This window comes from Meriones unguiculatus, chromosome 5 (genome assembly GCF_030254825.1).
Source record: "Meriones unguiculatus strain TT.TT164.6M chromosome 5, Bangor_MerUng_6.1, whole genome shotgun sequence".
Lineage (NCBI taxonomy): Eukaryota > Metazoa > Chordata > Mammalia > Rodentia > Muridae > Meriones > Meriones unguiculatus.
The window spans coordinates 98,025,666-98,044,095 of record NC_083353.1 but is presented as its reverse complement, the minus strand read 5'-3'; the positions used below and the strand labels follow the sequence as shown (position 1 = coordinate 98,044,095).

Here is an 18,430-nt window from a genome sequence, read left to right as displayed (position 1 = left end):
GTTTTACTTTCCAGGTGGTTATCGGCGCTTTTCTTGTTCTTGAAAGTCTTTGCCACATATTGTTACACGTTAATTTGGGGCCTATATATGAGGGCTACTGAATTTTTTTTTTAAATCAGCCATATTCCAACTGCCCCTGGAACAGTCCATGTGCCTTCTGAATATTCATTTCCATACTTCTGCACCAAAGAGGTTTGTTTGCTCAAGGTGGACACTAAAAGCACAGCCTTGGGTTCCCTACCTGCAAAACTGTTTTCGTGGCTGGGAAGAGGAGAGGCCTGTACAAACTGTGGGAGGGCGGGCAGTAGGTCGGGCAGGGCAGTGGATAACGAAAGGTCCCTTGCTGTTCTTCCTTAGGCTTGGTTATTCTGCATTTCTCGGCTAGGCGGCTCGCGGCTCTCCTGGTTGGAGCCGCCAGGAGGCGCTGTGGCCCAGGAGCGTGGCGGCAGCGTGGCGCAGATCCTCCCCCTGCGTCCGGGCACCGCCCTGTCCCAGGCTCCTTTGCGGGTAAACAGACATGGCCGACGAGGAAGATCACCGGGACGCTGCGCACAACATGGGCAACCACCTGCCGCTCCTGGCTGGTAATCTCCGGGACCGACGCCTGGCTGCCGGTGGAGAGCGAGGCCCGGGACCGACTCCGCAGGGAGGACGGGACAGGATCCCAGGCGCAGCGGCGAGGGGGAAGCTTCTCGCGAGCCTCGCCCGCCGCAGCCCTGTGCTTTCCTCCCGGCCTCTGGCTCCTGGGCTGTGGGGGATGTTGGGGCGAGGGACTTTACAGAGCAGGGACCCATTCCTTTCCATCTTCCGCCCTAGCGGGCCTCCATTAAAAATGCTCTGGGACCAGGCGAAGTCGGGAACCGGGTCACTTTAGTAGCCGTTACTTGTCCCGCAAGTCTGTCTTTTAGTAAGCCTGACGGCTGATAGGTCCTAGGCATTACACTTGCATGTCACGAGCCCCGAAGTGAATGCTTTGCATGCATTTCTGCTTTTACCGTTACACCTGTCGCCTGTTCAGAAACTTGCTTATAGAGGAGAAATGTATTGACGGATTGTTAAATGTATACAATTCAGTGACGTGGAAGGTCACACAGTTGCAGACAGGGTTCCGCGGTGTGCTGGTCTGTCATCACAGCTGGTACCTCTTAACTCTCTTTGTGTGTGGAAGCAGTATTTGGTGGTGTTTTCCTCAGGTTTGCAAATAATACGCTTATTTTTAAGACACTTAAGAGAATGATACTACCAGTTTCTCTTTCCTGTTTACTTTATGCCCGTATGCTTTATGGCAGCTTTATGTTGCAGTACTGAATACTGAAAGGACATGAACTCGTGATGCATACTATTCTTAGAATGCTGTGGACAACATAGACTATTGTTCGGGTCTTCTGCTTGTAAGCCATGTAATGTGCTAGCCTTTGTAAGAAAACCATCACCATACTCAGCATTCTGATTTTAGGAGGTTCACAGTTGAGGTAAGGCAATTGAGAATAATTATAATCTCAGGTGCAGTTCATTTGGGGCCACATAAGCAAGTGCTGTTAGGGTGTGTTAGCTTTGTGTTTGATTCTTTGCTATGCTGGATTGGATTCCAGGGACTTCCAAATCCTGTGAGCTTTGTCCCCAACTCCTCTTATGATTCTTTAGAATTAGGGGTTATTCTGGGGCTAAAGAAATTGAAAAATCTTGTGATGTAGATTTACTTGGGATATGATTGTGGACTAGGTTAGTTCTGAGTTGTTGCAATCATCTGTAATCATTTGAGTTAGGAACTTTTTTGTGAAGTGTGAAGAAATAGTTTCAGGTTTCAATTAGTTGCCTTGGGAAAGCTGTGCTTTGGGTATGAATCTGTTCCTTGGTAGTAATGTAGATTGAAGGAGACGAATGCTGGGTGCAAGGCTAGTGCACAGAAGGCAATTTACAAGTCACTGTTTGTGAAGCTTTACTTGCTGAAGTTCATAAAGGTAGTGAAGTCACATTTCAATAGAAGAGATTTAAGAGAAATTGGCTGCACCTTGAATGTACCAGATATTTAGGAAGAAGAGTGTTGGAGTCGGCAGAGGGTGTTCTGTTGGCATTCACCTACATGAGTCATTGGTAGTTCTGAAAAGTCTGTGTGTATTTTCTCAATTTACAATATTAAAAGAGGCTCACAAACTCTTATAGATGTTGTATACATAGAATAATGGTTTCCCAAGGTACAAGAGTTTGATTTCTGGAGAAACTTTGGCTTGCTCCTTGAATCTGTATAGTGTAAGTTGCTTTGAAAAGCGATTCTCTTTACTTGCCAGCAAAATTGCTTAACATTTTAGGTGTGAAGAGTCTATATTAGACAAATTGAATGTTCAAAGATAAACATAGCCTTGTTTATGAGAATGGACACCACAAGTAACACATTCTTTTAAAGAATAAAGAAGTAGAAATTTTCAAGTATAATTTTTATATAACTTCAGCCCTTGAGCTAGCATTGGATATTTTATACATGTAGAGAAAAAAATGAGTCTCCAAATGTCATGTAAAATCTAGATTCTCAGAGTTGTAGATTAAAAAAATAATTCAGAATGATTTTACCATCATTTTAGTTTTGTCTTTATCTCTTAATGTGACTTCCCTATTATCAAGAAAAAACATGTTCAGAAGTTTTAAATATCAACTATCTGCATACAACTTGAAATAATTATGTTCACTGACAGAGCTTAATACCTAGGAATTTATAATAAAGTTCTAGCCATTTCCCTTATTGTAAAATCTTTGTATGTTCTCTTAGGAACCTACTTACAGATAATTTGATATAAATAATTTCTAAAATGGAAGAGCTGACCAATTTGTAATGAAACCTTATGCATTTCAAATTTTTTTGGAGGCATTTAAAAAATATATGAATAGAAATGAGGTTTGGTGGGTTTTAATACTTAGTTTAGGCCAGTCTTGAAACTGTCAGCATTCGAGGCTGGAGAACCCCTTGTTGAAAGGTGTACCTTAAGCAGTACACTGAGTTTAGCAGCATGCCTGACCAATCCCAAGTCTGGCTTATCAGGATTTTTACAGTTAAAGACATCTTCAGACAGTTCCAAAAATCACACAAGCGGGGGGTGGGGGGATCATTCTTGGAGTAGGAAATGAACCTGTAGTTAGCAAGAAAAGAACAACTCCCACTGATAGAATAACACCTCCATAAAGTAGTGCGTTGTTTTGATTTTTCAGACTTTCATCTCTGTCCTTGGTAATATCAAATTTTAAAGTGGATCATCTTAGTTTTAATTAAAAAGAAAATGTCCTTAAGACATCTCATTTAAAATATATTTTCTTTGTGAGAACACTTTTTTAAAATTTAAAATGATGAAGCAATGTTTTATGAAACTAATTACAAACATTCAATGTTAACTATGATATTGACAGCTAGGAAAGTAGTTACTGGAAAAGCAGTACCCTCTGCCAAGTCTTAATGCTATCTTTTTTTCCAGTTTAAGGAACAGATCTTTCTTCCCTGCTTATTTCTTCTTTGTTTTCTTTCTTACAGAGAAACTCTTTATAGTTAAATTTTGCAAGAACCTCAAAGGTTATACCTTGTTAAGCATTCATATTTTTTTCATATGAAGAAACTAAGCTTTAATCAATTAGAATTCATCGTGTAAGATGTTGGAACTAATTAGTAGTTATGGAAACGAGAAAAATTGTCCATACAAGTGAATGGCATAGTTTAGCTATTTCCCTTATAAGTTTGGAGCTAGTGAGAAAGGAAGGAAAGGGAGTTTTACCGTGAAGGAGCCTGGTTGCTGTTTCTGGCCAGACGGCCAAGGAAGAACCTCAGCCCCTAGCTCAGGGAGAAGTATCCATGATGTGAGATGAGGGAACGGCTCTGTCCTTAGCAGAATTCTGAGGATTACATCCAGTTGATCCCTAAGGAAGGGTACTGTGTAAAGTTTCTGATGAGGAAAACAGAACTAGCAGCCTGCCAGAGGCAGCAGAAGAGCCATGACACAGAAGTATAATGTGGGACCCTGGAGGAGAGTCTAGAACAGGAAATGGAGATTAGCTAAAAATTTAAGGAAAGCCAAATTAAATAACTAAATTGTTAATAATTTGCTAATATTGATGACTTAGTTGTGAAGAGAAGCAAATGAATATACCATGTCAACTAGAGGAAGATAAAAGTTGTGGCACACTAGAATTCCATTTCTCCAACATCCTGTGTCCTAAAATAGTTATTAAAAAGAGGGGGGGGGGAAGGAAAGAAGGAGCAGAGATTCAGGCTTCCACTGTCTCTCTGCACAGAGTGCCTTTCCTTGAGGTGGGCTGTGTGAATGGGAACAGAATTGAGGTTTTTGTTTGTTGTTTTTTTTTTTTAATTTCATTTTTTCCTTCTATTCTACTTTAGCAGAGAGTGAAGATGAAGAAGATGAAATTGAAATGGAAGTAGAAGACCAGGATAGTAAAGAAGCCAGAAAACCAAATATCATAAACTTTGACACCAGCCTTCCAACCTCACATACAGTATGTAATTTAGTCACTGAGCTAATAGTATAAATGGACCTGCAATTTCCTAAATGCAAGTGGCTGACCCTAGAACTTGTGGATGAGGACAGACTGTTATTTTCCAATGCATACACATGTAATTTTAAAATTTAAGCAATGTAACACTATATCCTCATGTGATTCTTGTACTATTTTCTAGTATCTATATATACAACTTTAATTTTTTTAACTTGTCCTGGGTGTCTGAGGAATTGTCTTCTCCCGAATGGTTCAGAGGATTCCTTTTTTTTTAAATTTCTTTTTATTAATTACAGTTTATTCACTTTGTATCCCAGCTGTAGCCCCCTCCCTCGTCCCCTTTTAATCTCACCCCCTCTACCTCCCTCTTCTTCTGTACTCCTCCCCCCCCTTCCATCTGACCTTAGTCTGTCAGGTCTCCTCAGGACTGGCTGCATTGGATTCTTAATGTAGTCTCTATATTGCTGATGTGGGGTGGTATCCTGCATACTAACATTCTGTCATATTGGTTGTCATATTTGGACACGGGCTATTTTGGTTAAAATATTTTGAACTACAAAATCTTGATGATTCTTCATAAAAATCTGGAGTTTTGCTAATAGGAAATACTAGGTAAAAAAATTTGGGTTTGGTAGAGGTGTAGTTATATAACCAAGTTTATGTAAATCAACACGTGTGTCCTGTCTGAGTAGTTCTTTCATTCTGTCTTGTTCTTTAACCTTTTGAGCTGTATTGAGCTTCTTTCTTGACTCTGTGTCCTTGAACAGTACCTGGGATCCGATATGGAAGAGTTCCATGGTAGAACTTTACATGATGATGACAGCTGTCAGGTGATCCCAGTCCTCCCTCAGGTGATGCTGATCCTGATTCCAGGGCAGACATTACCACTTCAGCTTTCTCACCCGCAAGAAGTCAGCATGGTTCGGAATTTAATCCAGAAAGACAGAACCTTTGCAGTTCTGGCTTACAGGTACGAGATTAAGTAATCTGCTTACTACACTGTCTTTTGTTGTGACAGCCAAGGCCAGTGTGGCAGCCAAAGCTGACTAAAATTTTGCAGCTTTTGGTTTAGAATTCAAAGTAAATATTGTCACGTAGGAGTTTGAAAGTACAGACTCGCTTATTTAATACTATTTTCATCATTTTGCAAGTCAGACATTTACTTTCATACTTTAGCTGTTTCGGACTCTAGACCTCATTTAATGGAAAACCTGCCTAGAATCAAGTTTAGAACTGTCTTTATTCAAAGATAGCTAGGCTTTTATATTTTCATGTAGAGATTACTTTCCCCTTTCATAATTCACAGGGTGTACCAATACAAAACCCTGGTAAACTGGAGTTGTTCTTCAAGTAGCAAATAAAGGAAATGTGGTGGAGGCAGGAAGTGGAAACAGGAAGTGTCCAGTTATCCCATACACTCACATAGGCATAGCGATGCTAATTAGCAGCAAGCATCATTGTCTAACAAAGTGAAATAATGTTTACTTTGTGAAATGACAATTTAAAGCTTTTTAGCCCTAGGTTATTTCTGTGGCTCTTAACAATCCACCCTTATTCTAAAATACAGTATTTGCTTTCTGGAGCCTTGTGTCTTCTTAGCTTTACAGTGAGCATTGGCTGCTTGTTTTCCTTCTGTTTTGCTTTTGACAATTTTGGGTATTTAAAAACAAAAGCTGAAAACTTTCTGTAAATTTTTGTCTTGGAAGTAATATTCAGGAAAGGGAAGCACAGTTTGGAACAACGGCAGAGATATATGCTTATCGTGAAGAGCAGGAGTTTGGAATTGAAGTAGTGAAAGTGAAAGCAATTGGAAGGCAGAGGTTCAAGGTCCTTGAACTTCGAACACAATCAGATGGGTAAGAAACTTTGAGCATCTTACAGAGAGATGAATTTATGTTAATTTACTATTTACTGATCCTTTCTATTTTATAATTTCCTTAGTTGTTTGTTATTATTTATTATTGATTTATCTTTTAGTTAAACAGTGGTTATTCCTAAACAAGCTGTATACTCAAATCACCACATAGAGACTAGGATTTACTTAATTAACCTAGAGCACAATGCTGGGCAATAGTCACTCCATCCTAAACCCCAAGCCCTCGTAGTTTCCTCCCATTTGGATTTCCCACTTTATACCTGGTTTTAGTCATATCTTTGGCCCAGTTCATCTCTCCTCATAGTTCCAAGTCCTCTCCTGCCCATCTCTCCTCTCCGACTCCCCCAACTCACTTCTTTCTCCTCCCCTCAGGAACAGGATGTCCTACCCTAGTCTCTCCATTGCTCAGCATTGGCTGGTTGTTTTATTGAAATTACAGAGAACAAATGATGGCATGTTTACACAAATGAGACAGGTGATGCTTAGAATAAACATCAATGCAATGTCAGATAGTGGGGTAGGAAAATCAGCATTTGAATGAACAAGGGTAAATTGTTCTCTTTGCCTTCTAAGGTGTAAGCCCATAGTTTCCAACTTTGATGTTTAGCAGAGTCACCAGCAAGTGTAAAAACGTAGAGACTTCAGTTTCAGTCTTACCTCTCAGCCCAGAGTGTGACTTAATGTGGAAGGAGGCTGCAGCATCGTGTAAAAATTATTTCTAAGGGCTGGGGAGATGGTTGCGTTTCCAGGGGTCCTGAGTTCAGTTCATAGCAACTACACTGTAGCTCACAACCATCAGATCTGATGCCCTCTTCTGTCATGCAGGCAGACAGAACACTCATATACATAAAGTACATAAAAATTATTTCTAGATGATTGTAATATCCCTCTAGGTTTGAGAACAATAATATAAATACCAAAGATAGTACCGCTTGCGGGCAAGGCATCTTTGGAATTGAAGAGCTCTCTGTAGCATAGGAGAGTAGAAGGCAAAAGCTGTGGTCAGCATGCTCACCGGGACAGGTGTGGTATTGGCAGCATTCCTGTGCTGCTTGAAAGCCACATGGAGTAGTCCACCTGCCAACTGCTACACCTGAGCTGTACCAGCCAGGGAGACTTGTGGCTGTTTGCATTTTGAGTTTTATATCATCCCAAGATGTCTTTTATATGAGTAATGAAGAAATTCTGTTGTCTCTGCACTGTGTGAAGTTTAGAAGCTCCCTGGAAATAGCGGTGCAGTTAACGTAGCTTTTCATATGACCAGAAAATATTGTTTATTTATTGTTTGTTTATCTTTTTCCATTAGTTTCTGCTAGCTTAACCCATACCTCTAAAATGGAAATTAATTAGAATCATTTGTCTTACTTGGTGTCCTGTCTTGTCTCTGTAACAGGCAGCACCTGTAATATTTTAGGGGACAGCCTCTGGGTTCTGTTGTTTCTAGGGAATTGTTCACTGATTTGTAGTTAGAGCTGAAAATTCTGTCAGACTTCTTTATTTCATGTGGCATCTGAAGACGTTAGGAATCAGCAAGAATGTGAGCTGCATGAAGAAAAGATTTATTGTCTGTTATGTTTCTATTGTGAGCAACTGTAAATATTAAGTAACAAAAGTGTCTAAGAGACAGCATTTTGGGACAAGAAATCATGTGGATATTGAGTGAGGTGTCCAGATGTGAGGGGCTTGGTTTTCTCCTGGTCCTTCCCTAGAACATTTCATTACACAAACTCAAAACCTTTGTAAGGTTCTATGCTTTAGTCCTTCAGTAGACATGGTGCTGGAGAAGTGACTGGAACTTGTGTGGTCTACATTTGAGACAGCATTATGGGAATGAGTACAAGGTGATCTGAGGGTCTGTTAGTAATTGGTTGGTTGTTTTGTTACTGTGGATTTTGTTGACACTAACAGGTTTTAACTTACTTCCTATGTACATCTTGTTACAGTTTATTTTGTGAATATTATTTTCTAGAAGCTACAAAAGAAATTGACTTGTGATACAGTGTATTTCTGTATATGACTTCAAAAATTGGTTGTGTAAAACATAAGCTTTAAGTAGTCATCATCAGAAAGTAGGTCAAGAAACATGGCTAGAATCTAGTGAATATTGACATACTGACAGGCCTTGGGAAGAAGAATTCTTTCTTGTATTCTGTTGACCTACTATATATTAAAGTCTCTCAAAAAGATGGATCTCAGCTTAAAAGCCTTCCGTGGAATAAGATTTCTTTGCCTCTACTTCCACCCTGGTTCTGAAACCACCATGACTTAAAAGGGCCAAGTCAAAGAAGGTTCAGGACAGTCTCTTTTTGCAAATGAGTAAGGTGTACCAGAAAGGGTGCAGGTATCCAGTTAAATAAGAAATGGCAGATTTGTTCCACATTCTGACTCCCCAACTAGCTGTCTGCTTTGTACCAGAATTGTTCCTCAGCACAGTGGGAACTTAACCCTATGAAGTCTGTAGTTTAAGACTGAATTTTTTTTTTAACCTAAATGACACTTCCTAAGCACAGTGTAACTGTTCTTGTTAAAAGTCTATTTTTCATATACATGGACTTTTTAAAAACTAACACAAAGAAAGGTGTATTTGACTCAGTGTGGGATTCTTCAGAAATCTGTTTCTTAGGAGTAATGTACAGAAAAAGATATTAACATCCTCCATGAATTATAAGATATTTTATCTGTCAGATCTGAGATAAATAATTTTTAGTCAAAAAAGTTTGAACTATATAGTACAAACATTTTAGCTGAAAATTAAAATAGTGTAACATTTTGGGAAAAGACAAGAGTTGTTTTCTTTGAACTGCATTTGCAGATCCATTAGGATGTAGAGAGATGCTCTGTACTTTGTTTATACATGATCCATCTACACTTGCAGTTCTTTTTTACACATAGTACAGACAAGCACTAGTCAGTGTGAATACAAAATCCTAAAGGTTCAGATTTGCCTCAATTTCATGTGCTTTTATAGCCTTTTTAATAAAACCATGTAATCATAAAGTAACTGCCGTAAACACATTAGGGAGAACCAACACACTCACGCACACATACACACCCTGCAAGCATGTTGAACAGAGACCATGAAGGCTCACTTCATCTCTGGTTTTTAAAATTTGTGCTGCAAAAGCTGGTATGGCATAGAGGACATTGGTTCTAAAATGTCTTTGGTACAATAAAATTTTGTTTAGAAACAGAGTATGTATGTAATACTGTAGTCTTACTATCCAAAGTACATTTGTGTGGAGTTTTTTTTCTCCATTCTTTCTCTACCTGTTTTTGCTTTCTGGATATTAATGACAGAGTGTATGAGGCCTACAGCCTTGAGATTAAGGGTTAGAGAGTTGTAGTGTAAGAAATTAGATATGTCAAGATAATGTGTAGCCTGTATGCTGTTTTATTAAATGAATTTTGTTTCATTTGTGCCTGCATATTTATCTGAAATGTAAAATCTCTTTATTCTTCAAATGAGACTATAATTTGTATCTAAATTATCTCATTTTATATTTAGATTAAACAAAATTGTTTTGAGAATTTTGTGTTTGTGTGTGTATGTATGTATTAGCATTTGGTCGATTTGATTAAAAGAGGGAACTTAGAAAGATCTTAATATTTAAAATTAACCTATGCTGAGAAACTTACAGTTTAACTTAGTGTATCACAAAACTGAACACCATGCTTGGTTCTCTTTATTTTAGAATCCAGCAAGCTAAAGTGCAAATTTTGCCGGAGTGTGTGTTGCCGTCAACCATGTCTGCAGTTCAGTTAGAATCACTTAATAAGTGCCGGATATTCCCTTCAAAGCCTGTCTCCTGGGAAGAGCAGCACTCATGTAAGTGGTGGCAGAAATACCAGAAGGTGAGATGCTAATTTCTTACACGTCTTCTAGAACTGAAGAGAGTCACAACTGTCCTGACATTTTCTAGATACTGTAGCTCACTAGATCACAGATGTATTTAAGAATAATTCACCCAGCAGTTAATACGAAAAGTAGTTTACAGTAGTGGTGAAATGCCACACAGTTGGAAGACTCTTGATATTATGTTTATCATGCATGTATTAATGGTGTGTGGCTCTTAGTTTCCATAGGAATTTTAGAAGAATTAGTTAAATGCTGCTTTAAAGAAGGGACAGAATTGTTTGGGCTGGAATTCAGTGGCAGTAGAAAAGAAGCTGTCCTTAGAATTTTCAGAGGCAATGTTTTTGTCAGTTGTTTTTCAGCAAGCTGCTGGCCACAGAGGAACTGACTTGAGAGTTTAAGGTATTGCTTGTTTGGTGCTGGGAATGTAGCTCAGTGGTTGAGGTCTTGGCTAGCATGTTCAAGTTCCTGCATTTGATTCCTAGCACTGAGGAAAGCTAAGTATACTTGTTTAGGCATTACTTCTTATGTATTTCTTTGGCTAAATGAGTTTACCTCTTAGGACAAAAATAGAAGCTGTTCTGTCTCATTGGTGAGTTATGTACATCCCTGTAGTATATATGTAAATACAGCTTTAGGTACAAAACAAGCTTCCTAAATTTGTGATTTTTCCATAACTGAAAAATATACTAACTTCTAAGTTTAGAATAAATTATTTTGGTACTTTCTAAAAAAAAAAAAAAATCCTTTGAATCATTGCCTACTCTTTGTTAATTTAGAGTAGGAAAAGTTTACATTTTGATCTAAATAGTATGGTATCCTAAACTGATGTGAATTAGTATATAATTTTCATAAAAGTCTCTTTTTCACCATTCTCTCACATTTAGAGTTCTTTTGGAAGTCTTTAGCTTCTAGAGAACTTTGGGCAGAGCAGATATTGGATGGTCTTATAAGTATTAAGATATATAGTTAGTTTTTCTTCTTGTTCTCCATTCTGTTAGCCATTTGTAAATAGTACAGTATGCTTTTATTAGTATAATTATTAGACTGCTTAAGCACATGAAAAAGAATAATACAAGTAATATTTTGGAAGCTTTAACATTATTATTACAGCCTTAAGGTGCAGGCTATTTGTACAGTTTTTCCTTTTCCAAACCGGGTACAGAGATTTTCTATATTTATCAGTACAACAGTAGGGAATTTGTTCACGATGATTTTGAGCATAATTCTTAGAACAAGTATGTAAAAAGATAGTTCTATCAAGGAGTTTTATTTTTCCTTTTAGATTAAGCTATTTACTGCCTAACTGTGTATCTGTCATTTGTTTACTAATGAACTATGTGGAAAACTAATCGTATCAAGATGCTTGCTTTCTGTATGTCATGTCCATACATATTTAGTTGTCCATTTAAATGACTGATACTTTTTCAGCAGGACTTATATTGAGATTTATAATTTGTTCTGGGATGATTTAGCTAACCTTCAACATATATAAACTACGCCCAGATCACATCAAATAGTATTTAAGCTTCCCTAAGTACTCTGTGCAATGTCCCATTTTGCCAGCAGCAGTAGAGAAAATATGAAAGATATACACACACTCAACATGGTGGATGTTGAGAAGGGGAAAATATTAGCGAAGTTAATTGAGAACACTTCAAAGTCATTCAGTATAGATTTGATTTCCTGATATATTCACGCTTTGAAATTGGTGTTTACTTTTTTTTTTTATTATTGAATCTTTCTAAACTCACTAGAATGATTGAGATTGTCTCAGACCACAATCCTGCATGTCTCTCTTTGTCCAAGCTGAAGCTTGCCATGCCAATTAGAAGAGTTGAAATATAAAGTAAACATAGTATTTGATGCTCATCCTTCCAGTCTGTGCTAAATAAACAAGACATGGTTGTTCCTAAGTGTGATGTAGAGCGTGGCAGAAATGAACACTAACTTCAACGGCTTGGTACTCAAACATGCTGTCATAGGGTAGGTTTTAGTCCTCTAGAGTTTATAAAGATATAAATGTTCATTTTTCCTGCACAATATGCAAAAGGGTATCTATTTCTGCTGACCTTCTCTTTGCTAGGGGTGTCTTACAGGAGACTTTTCTGTATCCTTTGATAGACACAGCATCTTTCCTTTTTAAAGCTGCCCCAGGCTGAGGTGTGGTTACACTGTAACCAGTTCTTTAACACCTGCACTAAATATACAAATTCCTTCTGCACATATTCTTAACCTTAATAGTGAGGTGGAGTGACAATAAGGGCTTGTAGTTTTATTTTCAGAGACCCTTATAAAGGAGGTTCATATCTGTTGGTTTCCTTGTTCCCATAGTTTCATAGTATACAGTCACATTTGATGATCTGGTAAGTGTGCCTTACAGATTTTATTTTGACTTAAAAACTTGCTAAGCATGTTATTTAAGGGACGTGTGTGTTTGTCTATGAAGTTTCTGTCCACACTTTTACCCCTACTGGCTCACTGGCTTCTAAGAACTCTTGGTTTTTATCATCTTTGTAATCATATCAATTCCTCTAGTTTATCATCAGCTAACTTTGTTTTTGGTGTACTGTCTTACAGGGAGTTTTATCTTTATGTAACTGTATTCTAAACTGTAACTAATAACTTCCTGAGGAAGGGTACTAACACATTTTTCTCTTGAAAGTGGAGTTCATGTAAACATGTTTATCCTGGTATGAATGAGTGCCACTGTTTCCAGATAGCACATCTTTGTCCCATTAATAGTTTCTGGGAGTTTCTCTCCTTTAGTGATTTAAGTGGCCTCCTCAGACCGGGTTAGTTTTATCTTTTACTACTCCTGTTCTTGTCTATATGTACTGTTGTACTCTTATCTATGAACTGTTGTAGCAGTTCTGGAGTTTATAAACACTGTGAGTACAAACTGGGCCTCTGGCCTTCTTACTGCTCCTTTTCAGTGAAACTTTCTAAGACACGTTAGTTAGGCCCTGTGTAATCGGCTATTAACAGAGAAAACATGATTTTTTTTTTTCCTCTTGCACACATACCATGCATATGCATATCTACCGTTATCTTATAAGCCACTAGACTAGGAAAGACCCTACCAGCTCTCATTACCAAGATAAATTTGATAAATGAAAGAAAAGCAAAACTTCTCAACTTCCAATTTACTTACATAAGTTTTATCATTTACTTTGCTCACTGTAATAGGAGACAAACAAAAAGTATTTCTGGGCCCATCTAAACGAAGTCGCTGGAATAATTTCTTTTAGCTTCTCCTCTTTTTCCATTATGAGTTTCATTGTGAATCTGACCGGCTTTTTGCAATTTTTAAAAGTTCTTGCAGTTTATTTCAAGGGCCTTCATGCATGCTATCATTAGTAAACTCTGTTCCCTGAACGACTGCAACATCTATGAATCCTTAGCACCTTGAGCTTTCTGGCTAGTATTATGACTTTATTAAAGAACAACTCTTTTACAAAGTAAGCCTTAGAAGAACACCTATGACTGCTGCATTATCAACAGCACCACAGAGAAGCAAAGCCAGTGTGCACTCGCAGGCCAAGAAGGACTCTGAATGAGTGCTGGGTACGGGTAGTTGCTCTCTAAGAGCCGTTCTGATCCTTTCAGTTTGTGTGACTACTGTTAAAAGCAGTTCTTTCTGCATGGATTTTTTAGACTCTGTCCAAATAACCTAATACATACTTTGAGAAGTCCTTTTCTTCAGTGGGAATTGAGACATTGGTTTGCTTATAGGTCAGGGCTGTGCAAAAGGATGGCACTCAGTACATTCCTGTCACTGGTAACATGTCACTTATCTTCTGCTTGTAATTAACATAAATTAATGATTTGCATTTCTCTTTACCTTGATGTATCAAAGTACACTTTTGTACTACACTTTATAATGTCTTCTTACTAGAGAATAATCATCTTAATGCAGAATATGTTTTACTACGTAGTTGGACATGTGTCAGCCACTATTCTATAAAGAATTTCTAATTTTAGGAAGTAGACTTCTTCCCCAAAAGTATGAGCATCATGGGCTGTGATTTTACCTTTTTGTTATGCTACATTACACATGTGTAATATCCCAAATACATAAAAATGATCAACACATTGAGTAAATAATGGTTAAATCCTAGCTACTTCCCACTACCAAATCTGTGACCTCCTATGCTTGGATTTACTTACTTTTAATATGGAGATACTTGTAGTAACCGTGTGGTACTCTTAATAGAAGGTGAAATTCTTGCCATAGAATTAATGGCTTTCATGGTAATTACTGGTCAGTCATCTGTTATTGGAAGTGTGACAGTAACTACATGGTCTTAGAATTGAAGGACAGCTTACTGGAGAGGACTTAAGTCCTCTGCTCTGGCCCACTAGGCTAGACTCTTGAGCTAAGCATGAGTAGGAAAACATCCAGACCATTTTTAGGTAGCCTGAAATAAAATGTTTATGCCAAGCTCGATAGATAGATAGATAGATAGATAGATAGATAGATAGATAGATAATAAACTTTTTGCATCTCTGTAAGAATGAGAATTCCAGATCCAATACTTATTTAAAAGTTATAAAAGTATAATTGTCAAATATTTCTAGAATTACCTGCCATGAGAGTGAATTCATTTCAGATAATCTATTACCTTTTTAAAAATAGGAAGTATTTTTATAAGACTAATCATTTTCAGATGTTACTATTTGTAGTGTTAGAATCTTTTACTTGAATTTTCATAGGTAACACTTTTTGTTTCAGAGAAAGTTTCACTGTGCAAATCTGACTTCATGGCCTCGCTGGCTATATTCATTATATGATGCGGTAAGTACTTTGCCTGAAACTTGTATGTTATTTTAGCACTAGGTATAAATTGGTAAAAATAGGCAGGTATTAACTGGAATTGTCTTTTATTAGAATTTTTATAATCCTAATACTTACAACTTAACAAAATAGGATGACAAATTTTTGGTTACAGAAATTATGAAAGGTCATGTGGAAGTCACAATAAAAGGGTTCTTATACCACAATACTTATTTTCCAAGCAAGTGTACTCCTCTATGTACCTCTGCATCATTAGCATATTAACTAACATGCATCTACACAAGTTGTCAGTTGAAAGAGTGCACTGTCACTGCTTACAGAAATCACTAAGACAATACTAGGATAACTTTCACAGAATCTTGATTTGGAACAAAAAGACTGCCTTCAAAGCCTATCAGTTATTCTGTGGTTTGGGGCAAATGGTGTAATGGTAGCTGTTGCACATAGTGAACACTAAACAAGTGTTGTAGTTCTTAGTGAATCCCTGCCAAGGAGTCTAAAGAACTAGAAAAACTAAACGAGGAACTTGAGCACATTTGATTTTCAAACCACTCAAGGAAGATGCTGTTAACCTTTGCCCTTCAGCAGCTTTTGAATCATCACAAACATAAAAACAGGAAAAGACAGCACTTTTCTGTAAAGATTAGTTGTCAAGTGAGGTATAGACAGTAAATGTGTCCATGGCCATTTGCACTGAGCTAGAAAAGGGCTTGAGAAACTCAGAAGGGGGCCAATGCAGGCTGCAGCCTAGCATCCAGAGGCATTTAGAATCATACTCCTTGGGATAGACAGCCTAAGGGCAAGAAGCCTAGTTCCTAGTCAAGGGAGTTAGATTCAACCAGTTCCACCTTTAAAATAACAAGCATTTCACCTGGTCTTGGGGTTACTACTTTTTTAAAGGGCTGAATCTTACTGTGGGTACTTTTATTTTATACCAGGAAACTTTAATGGATAGAATTAAGAAACAGCTACGTGAATGGGATGAAAATCTCAAAGATGATTCTCTTCCTGCAAATCCAATAGGTATGGCATGTACTACAATTTCAGGCGTGTTGTTGAAAAACTCCTTAATATTAATCAGTTTTAACTAACCTTTGAATTCTGAAAAGGCAATTGCATTTCTTTTACTTTGAACATGTTTTTAAAAAAATTAGTATTTTACGCAGCAGCAGAGTCAATTTTTAGTTAAACTGAATAGCAGAAGTGGCTCCTTGTTCTATAGAGCCTCTACAAGTGAAGCTGGCTCCAGGACTTAGCTTCAAGTATATGTGTGACTTAAGGGAAAATAACTGGGATGTAAGCGTACATTAATGATTCCTAAGTTTGAAGCCTGCAAACCTGACCATGTCTTTTAAGACTTTTCTTACAGAGTAGCTGCTTGTCTTCCTATTGATGACGTATTGAGAATTCAGCTCCTTAAAATTGGTAGTGCTATTCAGCGGCTTCGCTGTGAGTTAGACATCATGAACAAAGTGAGTAAAGATGACATGTCTGCTGTGTAGACTGTGTAAGCTGCATAGACAGTTGGGATCAAGGGCTACCTCTATTTTATAGTAATACAGTCAGGTACTAGTGGGCATTTGTTTGGTGCTCTGTAATTTAGACCATTCCAGATTTGGGGGATTAGGAATGTATAAACAGTAAAATCATGTCAAACTTTGAAGAAGGTATATTCAGTATGAAAATCTGAAGCATTTTAAATCATTTTGCAATCCTTAATCCAAATTTATCTGGTTAGAAATGTGATATACAACCCAAGACAATAGTACTCCAAAGAAGTTTATTCATCATCTGGGTAACATGCCTGTTTTTCCACTTAACTTTTTTAGTGTACTTCCCTTTGCTGTAAACAATGTCAAGAAACAGAAATAACAACCAAGAATGAAATATTTAGGTAAGATTTTTATTACATTTTTAATCTACTTCTCTCAGTATATTCCAGTTTCCCTTCAGAATTTTCTAGTTCCACTTTCCTTATTTCCTCCAATGCCTAAAAATATACTCAATAAGGAATATAAACAGGGAATTAATTCAGTTTCAGATAAGGCTTTTCTTCCAGGCTAGAAACATCTGCAATGTCTACACAGTACTTTCCTCAATTTTTGTTTAAAATCTGAGATATTCTATCTTTTGACATAATGCAAGTGGTTCTAGCATTGTATTTGATCCTGCTACACAGGACCAAAATAGGCATGTTTCTGAATGAGTGCTAGTGCTGTGACACAGCAGTTTAACACGTATAAATTTATTAGAATTATAAGCCAAGAAAGTAATGAAACAGGTAATGTCAAAAGATAAATAAACATGACCTTTTCAATACGCTTAGTAAACACTGGTATATTTCCCTTTGAATCATCAAAGAACATTTTCACGAACCTCCTGAATACAGTTAGTTTATATTTTACACAAAGGCTATGGAGTACCTAAAATTCAAAGATTTTAAAAAGCATAACGTTTATGTCCCAAAGAAAGAAAAATTACTGAGATTCCTATTTTTCCTTTTGATTGTCTTATTCTCCATATTTCTTCTTTGTTGTAGTTTATCCTTATATGGTCCAATGGCAGCATATGTGAATCCTCATGGATATGTACATGAGACACTGACTGTGTATAAAGCTTCCAATCTGAATCTGATAGGCCGGCCTTCTACAGTACACAGCTGGTTTCCTGGGTAATATGGCTGTTTACGTCTCTTGACTCTTCATGTAGTCCTAAATGAAGCTTCTAGAAATAATGCAAAACAAACAGGATAGAAAAAGTTTAACTAATCTTAGTTTCATCTATAGGTTGAAATGAATTTGGGGGTGTGACATGACTCACTGCATTCAGGAAAAAGTTGAAATATTTGTCAGCTCGTTATAAAACTTTATGATCCACAGTAACTATTTACAACTCTTGATTGATATGTGGACCAAAAGGCCTTAAAGCAGGAACATAATGGGACACAGGAACCAATAAATTCTGCTTTTTCCAGCTTGCTTTATTGTGGGCCACCCTTTATACTGGAAGTGACAGAGGAATTAGGGATTAGTGAGTTTACTTGCTAATCTTTCATTTTAAAAAATTCTGACATCATTCTTGAGGTCAGTGAAAGCTAGTATTAATATGCTAATGTAAGCATTACAAGCAGTATCCTTCATTTGAGAAAAAAGTGCCTTTTTTTTTGACAGGTTCATGCTCTCCTTCCTTCCTCTAACTTCACCCATATCCCAGATTGCTGTTCTCTTAACAAAAATGTAGTAGAAGGCAATGACATTAAAGCTGAAGCAGATCAGCAATATAATACCTGCAGTATAGTAACAAGGTCATAATAGTATTATGACAAGGTGTTTTTGTAAACTTACAAGGTTTCAGAAATATTGCATGACAAGCCTAAACCAAAGGTAAAAAATGTCTTTATTTCATTTTATAG

General features: G+C 37.3%; 2 protein-coding genes across 5 annotated transcripts in view; one reads left to right on the top strand and one right to left on the bottom strand.

Annotated features, from left to right (window-relative positions):
* Positions 1 to 474: 474 nt before the first annotated feature.
* Crbn (cereblon) overlaps positions 475 to 18,430 on the top strand; it is an 18,574-nt gene continuing 618 nt past the window's right edge. The window contains exons 1-10 of one of the 2 annotated variants that reach the window (XM_021649380.2): positions 475 to 584; positions 4,376 to 4,491; positions 5,259 to 5,461; positions 6,198 to 6,347; positions 10,060 to 10,219; positions 14,956 to 15,018; positions 15,957 to 16,041; positions 16,375 to 16,490; positions 16,848 to 16,912; positions 17,558 to 17,689. In XM_021649380.2, coding sequence (XP_021505055.1) covers positions 518 to 584; positions 4,376 to 4,491; positions 5,259 to 5,461; positions 6,198 to 6,347; positions 10,060 to 10,219; positions 14,956 to 15,018; positions 15,957 to 16,041; positions 16,375 to 16,490; positions 16,848 to 16,912; positions 17,558 to 17,689 — 1,157 coding nt within the window. In that variant the 5' untranslated portion in view covers positions 475 to 517. The remainder of the gene's footprint in view (positions 585 to 4,375; positions 4,492 to 5,258; positions 5,462 to 6,197; positions 6,348 to 10,059; positions 10,220 to 14,955; positions 15,019 to 15,956; positions 16,042 to 16,374; positions 16,491 to 16,847; positions 16,913 to 17,557; positions 17,690 to 18,430) is intronic. The other variant, XM_021649381.2, reaches the window with a different exon arrangement.
* The window catches only part of Trnt1 (tRNA nucleotidyl transferase 1), an 18,352-nt gene continuing 16,703 nt past the window's right edge, over positions 16,782 to 18,430 (bottom strand). For all 3 annotated transcript variants that reach the window (XM_021649383.2, XM_021649382.2, XM_060383881.1), the window contains one exon: positions 16,782 to 17,742. The gene's annotated coding sequence lies outside the window, so the exon portion shown is untranslated. The remainder of the gene's footprint in view (positions 17,743 to 18,430) is intronic.